The sequence below is a fragment of the Temnothorax americanus genome, unplaced genomic scaffold (assembly GCF_048541705.1).
Source record: "Temnothorax americanus isolate GAGA-0224 unplaced genomic scaffold, ASM4854170v1 Scaffold144, whole genome shotgun sequence".
NCBI lineage: Eukaryota > Metazoa > Arthropoda > Insecta > Hymenoptera > Formicidae > Temnothorax > Temnothorax americanus.
Window position 1 is genome coordinate 1 of NW_027509280.1, and position 14,852 is coordinate 14,852.

The 14,852-nt window shown below is 39.5% G+C and overlaps 1 protein-coding gene across 1 annotated transcript; it reads left to right on the forward strand.

Moving 5' to 3' along the window:
• Nucleotides 1-44: 44 nt before the first annotated feature.
• LOC143894850 (uncharacterized) lies at nucleotides 45-3,174 on the forward strand. The gene is made up of 2 exons (XM_077401494.1): nucleotides 45-2,502; nucleotides 2,577-3,174. The coding sequence occupies exons 1-2, from the start codon at nucleotides 1,970-1,972 to the stop codon at nucleotides 3,022-3,024; spliced, it is 981 nt and encodes a 326-aa protein (XP_077257620.1). The 5' UTR covers nucleotides 45-1,969; the 3' UTR covers nucleotides 3,025-3,174.
• Nucleotides 3,175-14,852: the final 11,678 nt, after the last annotated feature.

Here is a 14,852-nt window from a genome sequence, read left to right on the forward strand (position 1 = left end):
ATCGCGACGAAACCGATACATAGATAACGACTTGTCGTACGAGTAACGCACGTAGTACCCTGTGCTAAACACGCGATGATGTTGATATGTGTACCTGGACGTTTCCGGATCCGCTTCCATCTTCTCCAGGGTACATTCCAGGTCAGCGTATACGACAAACGGAACTCGTTCCTTCCTGTTGTGATTTTTAAAGGCCAACCACTTGGCATTATTGCTCGGTAACTTGATCGTGCAGTCATTCATCTCCCGACAGTCGACGGTGTAGGCAGCCAATTTCTCGTTAGAGCTGAAGTAGTGCAAACATCTGCGAAAATAAACGCAAATATTATAAATTTTTTATACACAAAATATTCTATATATTATTAAAAGAACTATAGGTACATACCGATCGCAAAAGTATTTTTTGTTCGTATTCTTGCTCAATTGCGAGCTCATGAGGCGGGTTAGGTTCTTGATTCATGCACAATGTCCCACGTTGTCGTTATGCACGTACAGCAGATTTACGTGTCTATCCATCTTTCGGTCAGTAACACGTATTGGTAAGATAGCAAGTTTCTTGTTTTTTTTCTCGATGCTGTACACGTTGATGGAGATGTTGTTATGATTTTCAAACCGTTTAATTTGATTCAACGTTATTGGAAACTCAATGTCCGTAAAATCTAGCACCAACGTGTAAAGCCCGTGTCACACTACGTATCGCGGACACGGATCGGATTGAGATTGCGGATCGCGTATCGTAATCTAGCCAATCATAGACGAGCAGCTCATCTGTGATTGGCTGACATCCGATCCGCGATCCGTAATCCCAATCCGTTCCGTGTCCGCGATACGTAGTGTGACACGGGCTTAATGTGGATACGATGATTTCCGATCTGTATATCTCTCGGCTGGATACAGAGCAGCCACCACTGACCATGCGAAACATGCATTGTCCATTGATCGCACCTTTATCACCGCCTTCTTCTTTTTAATTTCTTGCGGTATTTCCACAAAACACCCCGCATGCAATGGATTGTATTTGTTCACGTTTACCATTAAATTGAGTATACGCGACAACGCCCATCCGTTATCACGTTCCTGGAATTCCTCCAGCTTTGCTAAGGTAGGCTCGATGACGTGTCTCTTGTGCCACTTATGCAGATCGGACTCACGAAAGAGTTCATAGTTTCTCGTTGCGATACTTTTATTCGCGCGTTTGTCATCCGCAACAAATTCACTATTAAACACTGTGTTAATTTTTACATTGTCATATCGCTGCATGACGTTCCGCATATGACTGAGTACAATTTCTCTCGCATTTATAAGAAATTGACGAGGGTCGATGTGTTTGGAATTTATCACCGCACCAGTCAATATACGGCTTTCAAAAGCCGGATCTATCTCGCGCCATCTGAGTCCTGTCTCACTCGCACTGTATCCCGCACCCACATGTATGAAACGTTGACGTACCAAGTCTTTCAAACTTTCGAGTCTTGCGATACATGCGACCAATGACTGTTTGAGATTGATCGATGACCGATCGATTGATAATCGTGGCCGCTTAATTCGGCTTTGTTCTTCCAATGATTCGATAAACTCGTCACATTGTTGCTCCCACGCGGCAAAGTCTTCCCTCGAATTTAACAGGGTGGATTGCTCCAACAACTTTTGCTCCATGTTATTGCACGATCCTCTTGCTAACGCCATTTGTTGCATTCACGACTTCCAGTTCTCGACTATTGAGCGTATCCCCTAGAGATTTGTCATTTTATATTCTATTAATGATGCATCGTTTGCTTATCGTATCTAATTTCATCTCAGCAGCCGTACATCGGCGCTATTTGCAAAATTTGCAGTTTTGCACGTGTTCGATGAAATCATTGCGAGACACGTATACGTTCACGAAAATGCGCCATTGACTTTCGGTGATTTGATCTGTATCAATGCAGCAGCCGTACATCGGCGATATTTGCAGTTTTGCACGTGTTCGATGAAATCATCGCAAGACATGTTGCGTAATGTTCTTCAAAACAATAACGTTCCATTGAATTATGCGAAATTGCAAATTTTGCAGTTTTGCACGTGTTCGATAAAATCATCGCGAGACACGTTGCGACATGTTCTTCAAAACAATAACGCTCCATTGACTTATGCGAAATTGCAAAATTTGCAGTTTTGTACGTGTTCGATGAAATCATCGCGAGACACGTATGCTCTTGAAAAGAAATCATATTTGATGCTCGATGAGGTGATCTCATCAAGAAAGTTCTTGACAAAGATATCACATTTAACGTATATGTGGATTGTGGTGGTGGTCACCATGCAACAGCCGTACATTGGCGCTATTTTTGCAAGATTTGCAGTTTTGGGTACGTATAAATGGTCTACGTGGATTCTAGAACGCAGTCGAGAGTTCGATACGGTTCGAGTACGTCGCAAACAGCCTCCAGATACGATGAACATTCATGGTGCGAACTACTACGTTCCGATTCAGGACGAAACGTGCGAGAAACAGCACAATGAGTAAGTACCGCTAATTTTCATATATACTTGTGCAAAAAAAAAACTTTTATGAACATATAATTGTATTTTTTCAGTTTTGATAAACCCCGCTACACGCCGCGTATTTTGGGAAGAAGATTTGCCTTGATATTAACAGCGTATAAATTTTTGGATGTTGGAATCAGCGCGGGAACTATGTCCTCTGCGGATATACTTATTGGCGATAACCAAGGCAATCGGATAATTCTGCCACATGCAACGTGGGTGACATTCATCGAAAAGCATGCAGATACACAGCGACTCGTGCAGTCATCGGCACCATCATCGCTAGCGTTTCGAGATCTGGAGCTTGTTAAAATACGTGACGCAGATATTGTAAAATTGACGTCGTGCGGCACCAGCTTGTACATGAAACCGTCAACTGTACTCTTTCTGTTTGAACTAGAACATTGCGTCGAGAATGTGTATTTTCAACTATGTCAAAATGTTTACGGCGCAAGTGAAAAATTCAAGCAGTTTGTAACAATTTTACGTCAAAATTGAATCACCGATAAATGTAGCGCAGTTACAATCTTGCGTGAATTTTACGATAAAAATTCGATTATTGATTGTGAATTATTAGCCTACGCTTTGGATACTATTGTGTATAATGCACTACATGATAAATAAATGTTTATAATATGGTTAAAAAAGTTTTTTTTTTTCATTTACCGTTCCCTTTTGTTACGCTGTCTTTATTTAATAGTTTTCGCATAATTTCTGAACGAGAACGCGAACGGGGGAAAGAGACCGCGCGAACGAGAAGACGCGCGCGAACGGGGGCCGGGAGCGAGCGAGAACGCGCGAGGGAGAGATAACGCGAACGGGGGCCGGGAGGGACCGCGCGCGAACGAGAATACGCGCGCGAGCGGAGGACGGGGGAAACATCTACGAGGGTGAGATAACGCGAGCGGGAGCGTGTGACGTCACGCTGACCGGCGTGGCGAAACGCGGACCCCCTCGCCCCGCAGCACCCGAAAACGCGAACGCTCCGCGGCGCGGCGAAACGCGGACCCCCTCGCCCCGCAGCGCCGGAAAACGCGGTCGCTCCGCGGCGCCGGAAAACGCGGTCACCCTGCGGCGCCGGAAAACGCGGATCCCCTCGCCCCGCGGCGCCGGAAAACGCATTCGCCCTGCGGCGCTGGAAAACGCGGTCGCCCTGTGGCGCTGGAAAACGCGGCGCCCGAAAAACGCGGTTCCCCCTCCCACTCCCCCGCGGCGCACGAAAAACGCGGTTCCTCTTTCCCCCCCGCGGTCCCCCCCCGCCCGCGGTTCTCCCGCGCCCTCTGTTGGTGGTTTAGAACAAACGTAGCTTACCTACTAACTACTTCAATTATAGTTCCAATCTCTCTCTTATATCGTTTGTACGAGGACGAACTCATGTTCGGGATATTCAGGCACTGCAGATACTTGTTAACAGATGTGTACCCTAATCTTGAGTGTATAGTCCCTATACAAATACAGTACAGTCCCATCGTTAGAAAATGTAAATATTTTATTTAATTTTTTATTTTTATTAATGAATTATACAATTTTGCAAATAAAAGTAAAAAGATTTATAATGTACAACTTACCTAACGCTGATTTAGTGTTGACATCGTATTGCAACTTATTTGATCCAGGATGCATATATCCACTCGGTATCTTATTCATTAGCAGGCAGTTTTGGCAGAGTACAGAAAATACTGAGGCCAAACCATATCTCTTTTTGCTTCCTCATAGAGGAAGCTTTGTAATGGTGAAAAATTTTTTTTTCGAGATTTTGATGGAAATAGGTTTAGAATGTTCTAAAATGTCGAAAAATCATATTAGTAAAAAATGTCCGGAAGTATGTATGTATGTGTGTGTGTGTGTGTGTGTGTACGGATTTTTGTACACGCATCTACTTCTACAATTTTTTAGATACCAGTTTGAATTTTTGCACACAAATAGAGTATTATAGAAAGTATGTCCTCCTCAAATTTTATTGAAATCGGTCTACCGGTATAGATTTTATGCAGATTTTCCTTTTTTTGAAAAATGTGTTTTACGCTGCCGCTTTCTCAATATTTGAGATAGCGATTTATTTTTAATTTTATTATATTTTCCAGTTTTTTTTTTCTACCCCTATTTCATATATAATTTATTAAAATTTGATTGATCAGATCTCGTATTACACACATTTGAAATTTCGAAGAATTCGTACATACATAGAAGCTTTATAAAACTTGATCTGATCAACCAAATTTTAACCAATTATATATGAAATAGGGGTAGAAAAAAGACTGGAAAATATAATAGAATTAAAAATAAATCGCTATCTCAAATATTTATAATATCGGGCTGATTTTTTTTATCGATAAAGTATTGTTTTAGTTTTTAAGTGGACAAGTATTTTTAGTATTTTTTAGTGAATGTATATAATTATTTACGCAGTCCCCAAAAGAGTTAAGTGTGAAATCAGAACCTTTGCTAACAAAGCTTCCTCTATGAGGAAGCCAAAACAAATAAATACCGATAATTATACCTCGAATAAAATAAAAACTTGCACACTTAGGAACTATGAGGAAGCAATGTGCAAGTTTCTACTTGCACAATTAAAAACTACGAGGAAACAATGTGCAAGTTTCTACTTTTTTTGTTTAAGGGTCGACAGGAGTAACACTACCGACCTCTGTCGGATTGCTTAGCTGCGAGTCCGTATTTTATTTGTTATAAATTTTTTAAGAGCCAAAATGGAAAATCCGGCTCTGTACCGCCTTGCGGCTGATTTTACTGATTAAAACGAGCATAAGTTTAATGAGATTCGTTAATTAATTTGGTTAAAATTTGGGAAAAACCGTTCTTAAGCAGCTTTGCAGCTTTAAGCAAGCCTGAAAAGCTGCTTAGAAAAGGTTTTTCCCAAATTTTAGCCAAATTAATTAACGAATCTCATTAAACTTATGCTCGTTTTAATCAGTAAGATCAGCCGCAAGGCGGTGCAGAGCCGGATTTTCCATTTTGTGTGGCTCTTAAAAAATTTATAATAAATAAAATACGGACTCGCAGCTAAGCAACCCGACAGAGGTCGGTAGTGTTACTCCTGTCGACCCTTAATATTTCTCATCCATAAATCCTCATTACAGAAAGTACAGATCATGTGTTGCGACATAACCTTTAAATCAATTATACGTCGCCCATTGACCACGCATTCTGTTTCTTCTGTCTCTTCTTCTTTTCTTCGCCGCTTCCCATTCTCCACTTGCTTTAAACGACGATTGTACTGCTTTACGGTTTGCAGTTTTTTTTCCACTTTTTCATTTTCGTCGAGAACACCAAAATTAAATACTTCAATATCTTTTGCGTTCTTGACTTCCCGAGGCCCGAGGTTATTGTATCAGTGCTACCAGCTACTGAGAACGAAATTGCGTGGTTGCCAAATTTCAACGTGAATAATAACGGATTTGGGTTTTAATTGTACAAACAACAAATTAAAACCTTGTTTGCTCAAACTCGTTTATTTCTTGCGATGAAAAGTGTGATTGTTTAGAGTTGGAAGCGCCCGTGTAAAAGTGCAGGCTATGTGCACGCTTGAACTTTCTGCACTTAACAGAGACATAATATATATTGGGCTTTGGAGAGAGAGAGGCAGCAAAAAGCAACGCTACACCTATAAGCTTTCTCCTCTTGCCGCCTGCCCCGCAATGACACTAGCTACCCTCCTTAAAAAAGCGTCTTGACGATAATCGAACCAAATCGTGGTCGTATTGTCTTGGTCATTATAATGACCAGTACAGTCGATTAATATTTCCATTGTTGTTTAATAATTAAATTTAATAAAAATGAGATGCTTATATGTAGGTATCAAAGATTAAATCAATTTAGAAACGACCAAAACCCATGGTCGAATTGTCACGACATTAGCCAAACGTTGTCGAATATAAAAATAGTCTCTCGTAAGTTACTTATATTACTATAACCGATTTTTTTTTATAATTCTGACAGTGTTAATTTTTCTTTAATCATTCTTTATTCAGCGTGTGTTTATTTAGCGAGTACTACGGTTACGGTTACGAAAAGTACTTTATTTACCTCAAAGGGGCCTTAAAGGGCGTTTTTATGGAACGAACCCAAACCTTACAGCCGGCGTTTTGAAGGGACGTACCCAACCCTGTACAATTCAAATCACTCATAATCTAACGTTATACAATCCAAGAATTCTAAAATTCTAAAATTCAGCCGCTTGCAATCCAAAGTCCATGAATCAGTCTCAACAGGAAGGAACTATAGAGACAATCAACGTCGACATATGTATCCTCGGTTATATTCTCCTCCAACTGCCTCTTTCCTTCTCACATTTTACCTCCTTTCCATTTATCCATATTCTTCTGTTCGTCAATACTACTGCGTTGCCCTTCTTCCTTTCCTCTCTCGCCTTCTCTACCAACTTATGCCTATATGCTTTCCTCCAAAGTTAATTCTTCGTCGACTCCTATCTCCCATATCTCTCTTTCCTTCCTGTTTCAATATTCCCTCCTCTGTCGTTCCTTTGCTGCTTTCCTTGCCTTGTTCCTGGGATCTTGCCACCTTCTCTAGCCGATTCTTTATCTCTCTCATTTCTCGCCTGAGCTCTTCGCCTTCCCGCTTTATTTCTTTTAAGATTTCCTGTCGCATTTCCTTCCATTCCTTCAAAATTTTCCTTTTCCAACCGTCTTCCTCCTTCCTCTGCCTTTCTCTCGCCATCTTCACCCCCTGCTCTCGCGTGTACTCTCTCTACTCTTCCTGTCACCTTCCTCCGTTTCCAGATTCTGTCTCAATCCGCTTCTTCCTTTCTTCCTTCTTGTCTACCTCCTTTATCTCTCCTCTTTCTTTCCTTCCTTTCTTCTGTTTCCTTATGCCTCTTTTCCTTCGATTCGCTGCTTTCGTCTTCTTACCGTCTTCGTCTTCCGCCTTAATTTCGTTCCATGTGCTATCGCCGGGCTTTCCTCTTCCTCGATTGATTCATTCTCGATCGATTGTGCGAAATCGACTTCCCTAGTCGCTCCTCATTCGCCGCCGCAACGGTCCTCTTCCTATTCGTCGCCGCACGCGCGGGTACCGCCGGCCCCATGTGCTGCGTCTCGACGCCCCGCAGTGTCGCCAACTCACTCTTTTGGAGCGGTCGGCAACTCGCGCCGTCTCAGCTCCAGCCGGGGCCCTACCATCAACTCTTCGCTTCCGCGCCTTCTCTCCGCCTGCCCGCGCCGCGCGCCACCTTTTGTCATGACGATTTCCTCCTCCTCTTCCACAGTACCTCACCTCTGGCGTCTCCTCCCCTCTTCTTTCTTTTTCCGTGTCCTAACCTCCAAGGCTTCTCTCTATAATTCCAGGATCTTTCTTCATCCACTTTCCTCTCAGCGTCTCCTCCAATTACTCCGCTTCCTCTGTTTTTCCTCCTTCGGTTCCAACGTGTCACTCCGTTCTTCCTGCACTTATTTTCCACTCCGCCTAATTCCCGACCCTCCGCACGCTTCGAAGGCTTTCCCCCTCCTCCCTATTTAGCGAGTACTAATAATTGTTTAAATCTTGAAATTATATATATACATATATATATATATATATACTTCCGGACCTATATATATATATATATATATATATATATATATATATATATATGGTATATGGGGTACTCCATACAAATCAATCAAAATCCGGCGATGACATTTTAGATCTGCTCTGTAATTTTTTATATGAAAGTACTTGCCGAGAAAAACCTTTCAAAAATTTTTTTAGATTTTTTAAATTATCCGTTTCTAAGATATAGTTTTTTGAAAAATTTAGAAAATTACCATTTTTTAAAATTTGAAAAAATTTACATAATTCTAATAAAATATAACAAAATTTTTGAGTCATGTACTAAGATGGAGGTTTTATAATTACAGGAGAAACATTTAAAAATAAATTAAAAATAAATTTAAAAAAATGGAACACATTTCTGACACAAAAATGAGCAAAGAAGTTTATTATGATATATGGGTCGAAAAAAGTATATTTAAGAAAATACATTGATAGATAGATATTTTGATAATATGTGACAATAATATGTCATCAGGTATTATAAAAGCGATCATTATATTCATATTTGTAAGTATATCGTAATAAACCTCAGTTAGGATATTACGGTCGAAATACATTTTATTGGTGATATTACGAAAGAAAAGTATCTGAGACAATGAGTTAAATAAAAATAGGCTGATATATTTATATAACTATATAAAATATAAGTATGAATATAATAAATGATCGCTATTATAGGTGTCGTGTTTACGCGCGCCGAGAGTGCCTTGTTCGCCGTGATTGAAGCCGGCTCCCGTCCCGATCGCTAGACAGTTCGTTCACCGAGCGCCCGACGATACGTCACGTTTCCCGAATCCCGATCGCGTTGTCCGAGTATCGTCGCACTCCGGCGAGCCTGGCCGTCGCGAGAAGTCGATTCGCGCAAATGAAGGGCGTTAGATGAGGAAGTTTGCGAGACTGTTTGAATTGCCTGATGACATATTATTGTCACATATTATCAAAATATAAATATATAATAATCTATTTTTATCGTCAAATGTGATATAATAAGGTATGAAATTTATGTACAGTAGTTATAAAAGTTGTTTTTCTTGGGGTGCAATTTAATCTTAAATTAAAAATGTATGTGTGGCTAAAAAAACCTTACATCTTTTGATAAAGGAAAGATTACATCATCTCTCTCTCTCTCTCTCTCTCTCTCTCTCTCTCTCTCTCTCTCTCTCTCTCTCTCTCTCTCTCTCTCCCTCCCTCCCTCCCTCCCTCCCTCCCTCCCTCCCTCCCTCCCTCCCTTCCTCCCTCTCTTTCTTCTCTCCTCCTCTTCCCCTTCTCTTCCCCCCTCTCTTTCCTCTCTCTTCCCCCTCCCCCTCTCTTCCTCATTCCTGATCTCTTTCCTTCCGCTCCCCCCTCTCTCTCTGCCCTCTCTTCTCTCTTTCTTTTTTGCAACTTTGTAAAATTTAATATTATTATTCTATTTCTCTCATTATTCCATGTATAAAAGCATCAAAGTAAAATCATTGAAAAATGAATACTTTACAAGATATATCATATTTTCTATTAAAATATCATGACAAAAGAGGGGGTGCAAAAGTTGTCATTTTGTGCCCTCAACGGAAACCTGTAAAACATGCTTTGCTACCTTATTTGAGGTTGAAAGAAGAAGGAAATAATATTCTTTTTACCAAAAAGAAACTGCAGAAAATATTTTAGAAGCGCTAATGAATGTCTTTAAAATACGTGTCAAAATAGCTGTTTGAGCGGTTTAATAAGCACTGCATTTCCATTTAATGAATTCTACACCACGAAATAGGAATATAGTTCCGAATGACCCCTGCTCCCAATCGACCTAAAGTTTTATACATAAATTTTTTTCGATGTGAGAAATAAAGTACGAATGGTCTCAACTTCAGAAAATTAAAAAAGAAAATTTCATGGGCACTTATCGACTAATAAAATTGATTCTATATGATATATAATGTATACGACATATATAAAAAATATAATATATATAGTATATAATATATATAATATATATAGCACGCGTGGAAAGTTGTAAATCCATGTGGCAACTCGTTCCGCGTGGAAAGTGTATGCGTGGAAGCAGTAGGTTTTGCTCCCTTGTGGGGGGCTCCACTACCGTTAAACTAGACACATAGCGTACCCTGCAAAGTACATGCGTGGACTTTACCGCGTGAAAAGTTGTAAACCCAGGTAGCACCTCGTTTCGCGTAGAAAGTGTATGCGTGGAGGCAGTAGATTTTGCCTCCCTGCGAGGAGCTCCACCTCCAAAAAAACTAACCTAACCCAAACCAATTGTTGTGTGGATGGAAAAATATATGCGTGAGTACAATAGATTTACTCTTTCTTACCCACAACAAAATTAACGAAAGATATATTACTTTTACCAAAAAGTTTTGGTTACAATTACCGGTAAAATTAATAAATTTGTATAAACGACGGGAAAAATTAACGGAGCCTACCGGGACTTGAACTCGGGATTCTTCGTTCACACGCCCAGCATTGCACTTAGGCTGCTACTCCACGACTGCTCCACTACTATGCGAGAAATGACCCATTGAATCGACGTTTAATTGACGTCGAAAACGTATATCGAAAAGTAATTGAAATATTTATCGATCTCGATTGAAATGTGGTATCACTTTCGATGACTTTTCAATTTAGAATAAATCGATTTCGACTCGATATTGATTATTATTTCCTCACTGCAGATATGGGCTGATTTACCGTCTCCGATTAATATGATGCTCCGATTAAACTCTTTGGCTTTTTCTAAGGGGGGAGATCCATAGACTTGCAAGTTGCAAGAAGAAGACGGATGAATTGATGAAGGGGATTATTTAAAAATGGGAGAATATCCCTTGGAGATTGAGGAAAGGTTTCCTCAATGTATTTGACTAAATAAGAGGCTTTACTACAGTACAATCCGCAATTAAATATTACATAGTTAATATTTTGCATTGGGTTGCTGCAAGGGTAGCGTTCGGTTGATGACAAAGAACGAGACGTCTGTCGTAGCGTGGACATAAAGTAAAGCATACATAATTTTTAGATCTCAAGACAAATATAAACTCTAGCAGAGGCCCTTGTACTTTTTTGACTAATGTCTGTCTTCAAATATGGCGTTCCAATGAGAATCTCTTAAGGGCCCCGCTCGCTAGACCGGACTCCTCGCCTCGATCCTCCCTCTCGGACGCTAACTGCCGCAGCTTTTCCTTTCCTGGCGGTGAGCTCTCCCTGGTGATCTGACTCTCGCTCGGTTGGTCTCCAGAACACGCGCCGCAACGATCAATCCGTCAAGAAAGAGATAACGGACTCGACACATTCGAACAAACGCAAGCAAGTGCGGCCATGACACCAACGAGCAACGAGTGAGGAAGGAGGTGGGGGCTCTTTGAGAGTGACGACTCGCGCGTCGCGCCATTTAATGTGAAACGATCGGGCGTTGTAAAACGCGAAAAGAATTCGAGCGCAATATCTGAACAAATTATTTAATTTTTAATAAGTACAATTATTAATATTTATTTTCATAATTGAGCTTATTTTTTATTTTGATAAATGTAAATACAAATATCTTATTGTATTAATATTTAATATTAATAATTTAATTAGTTGCTTAATTTAACTTTTTGTTTAATAAATGAGCGGATGCAGTACTGAAAATGTACCTATTATATAATATTTTAATTTTCAAAATTGTCAAATTACAAACAGGAATTTTGTGGTGACTTTTACAGTTATAAAGTAACTATTTAATGGAAATGGAAGCCTAAAGAAATTAATATTGTAACGCAATATTATAATGCTCAAATCATAAAATATTTATATTATCTATGTCTGCCAATACAATATAATTTTTTATTCATATTGCAATCTATATAATGGCAATGTTATTATATATTTGACAGGTAAATCAAAATAGTTTCGAATTGATATCGAAATGATGAAATATCGATGTCTTAACAAAAAATACATAATTTGCTTGTTTGGCGTGATGAATGTATGTCACAAATGATCTCTTCTTTAAAAAAATGTCATAAAGCACAAACATCGAAATAAGCTTCAAATTTCGAGCATTATTTTAATATGATGTAATATCGATGATTTCGACGTCAATTTGACGTCGATTCGATGGGTCATTTCTCGCTGGATACGCTTATAATTTCTCCGTTCTTCCATCAATACCGGCCCTACGGCCCTAAATCTCCTACATTTGCTACAATTTATCACATTTACTACGTATCTTGAAAATTATGCATAAAAACCGGTAATTACATATAATTATCGAATTTATCACTTTGACAGTAACAAATATATTATATAGAATCGATTTCAGTCGATAAGTGCTACCATAAAAAAAATTTATTTCTTGTAGTTGGGACCATGCAGATTTTATTCTTTACATCGAAAACAACTTATGTGTAAAACTTTAGGTCGATCGGGAGCAGGGGTCATTTAGAACTACACCCCGAATAATATGTATAGAAATGCCTAGAGACCCTATAGTGTAACAGAGATTCGCCAATGATCACGTGATCGTGAGATTACGCTGATTGGTCAAAGTAAACTGTGTTCATGTAGCTGCTGCTATATTGAATTTTATATAGCGATAAAGTGTGTGTTGTTGTCTTCTTGTAGAGGTTAGTACATTTTACTTCGACGTCTTTTTATTATTTATAGACTTTTACTTAATGAATTATTTTTATTACATTATTAAATGTTTTGCATTAATTGTGGCATATTTTTTGCACAGAATTTAGCCTTGTTATGCCAACTAATTGTACTGCAAATCGCTGTACCAACAATTACTATTGTATATTATTACCTTGCCCAAAAAGTAACAAGGATACTGCTTTTGTTAGTAAAAGTATGGGTTCAAGATTACTTGCTGACGCTTTTAACTTACGTCCTAGATAAAATCTTAAGAGTTTATATTATTAAGTAGATTCTATGTTGCGCAATTTCTCTGTAAATGTTAAATAGCTGCACTATTAATAGGATTTTGGTGAAATAAAAAAATAAACATTTTTTTATTAAGTACGTGTGTATTTTATTTTATATCAGTTCAATCATCAAAATTAGATATGTCACAAAATCATATTATTTAACTAGCATGCCCCGCCGGGCTTCGCCCCGGAGAACATGTGTATTAAGACACGCAAATAGTCTCTCTCTTTTTCTATCTCTCTCTTTTCTAAGACTATCTCATGACATTAGGAGTGGCGTCGATGTGGGTGAGGTTTTGATTCTGGTCTTTTTCGACTTCAGCAAAGCTTTTGACACTGTATCCCACTTTCTGCTACTAACCAAACTCAGGAAATTGGGGTTCTCTGACTTAGCTCTCAAGCTAATTTTCTCGTACCTCTCAGGTCGCTCTCAAGCGGTTGTTGACCTTGAGAATGTTTTCTCCGACTGGCTATCCGTCACTGCTGGTGTTCCGCAAGGATCCGTACTTGGACCGCTCCTCTTTTCTCTGTTTATCAATGATATAGGTGCCTTTTTAAGGTTTACTGAGCATTTGATTTTTGCTGATGACACCCAAATTTATCGCAAGTGCCTCTTTAGCCAGCTGAGTATTGCCTTGCAGCTCGTGGCACATGACGTAGGTGTTATCTCTGAGTATGCCACTGTGAACGGATTGTCTCTCAATCTCAAGAAATCCAAGGTCTTAATACTAGGCAGCAGGGGCTACGTGGAGCAGTTGAATCTCAAAGACCTGCCCCTTATTTCAGTCAATGGCACCTCCATTCCGTACGTTGACGAGGCAAGAAACTTGGGAGTCATCATGAGCTCAGATCTCTCTTGGAAAAGCCACGTCTCCCATATTTCTAGGAGGGTACACTTCACATTGCACAAGCTGAAATTTCATAAGAACTCTTTGTCATTTCAACTGCGCGTAAAACTCGTGTCTGCATTGGTATGGCCTTTATTGGACTATTGCTCTCTTGTCTACAACGATGTCACCGATGAGCTTAATACTAAACTGCAAAGACTTATAAATTGTGCAATACGGTTCATTTTTAATTTGAGACGCGATGAACATATCACGCCTTATCGACATCAATTGGGGTGGCTGTCTGTGAGAAACAGACGCTTGTACTTCCTTGGTGTTGAAATGTATAGAATATCGAGGGATTTGTCTCCAAGCTATATCTTGGATATTTTTGCAAAAGCTGATCCCTCGATTAAGCGTTCGTCACGGTTGGCATTGCCGCATACGTTTCATATACCTAACCACAGAACTGAGACTTACCATAGGTCTTTCCACCTCGCGGGAATTTATTTGTGGAATTCTCTTCCTATCGGCGTGGTGTCTTCATCGTCTCTCAATGAATTTAAAGGCAAGCTCCATGATCACTTATTTTCGCTTGAGCTGGGTTCTGATCATGGTTCTGTCTCGGGGCTACCTATTGTACAAGCATAATCTAGTCTAAGCGTAACATAGTCTGTATATATATGCAGTTCCTGAATCAGATCTAGTTTTAGTTTGTGTTATTGTTCACTGTATATATATTGTTCAAAATTTTAGCTAGTCTTAAGATCGTATCATTATCACTGCGATTTGCGTCTTCAGTTTGTGAAACTATAGTATTGGTTCACTTCTTCTGCACCCTGCGTGGGGGCGAGCAGCATGCTTCAGCGCGCTTCAATCTCTGGTCCTTTAGAAAGTGAGCATGCACGCACTTTTGCTTTAGTCTATAATTTTTGTTTTGCCTTTTTGTGTTTTATTTCTTCTGCGTTGTACATTTCTTGCCTAAAAGTCGTTCGACCATGGCATAATAAAAAACAATCAATCAATCAAT

Excerpts from the sequence above, each read along its gene's own strand:
- LOC143894850 (XM_077401494.1), top strand. The coding sequence starts at position 1,970 with ATGAAATCATCGCAAGACATGTTGCGTAATGTTCTTCAAAACAATAAC. Across the intron at positions 2,503-2,576 it reads TGCGAGAAACAGCACAATGA|TTTTGATAAACCCCGCTACA; the intron begins GTAAGTACCGCT and ends GTATTTTTTCAG.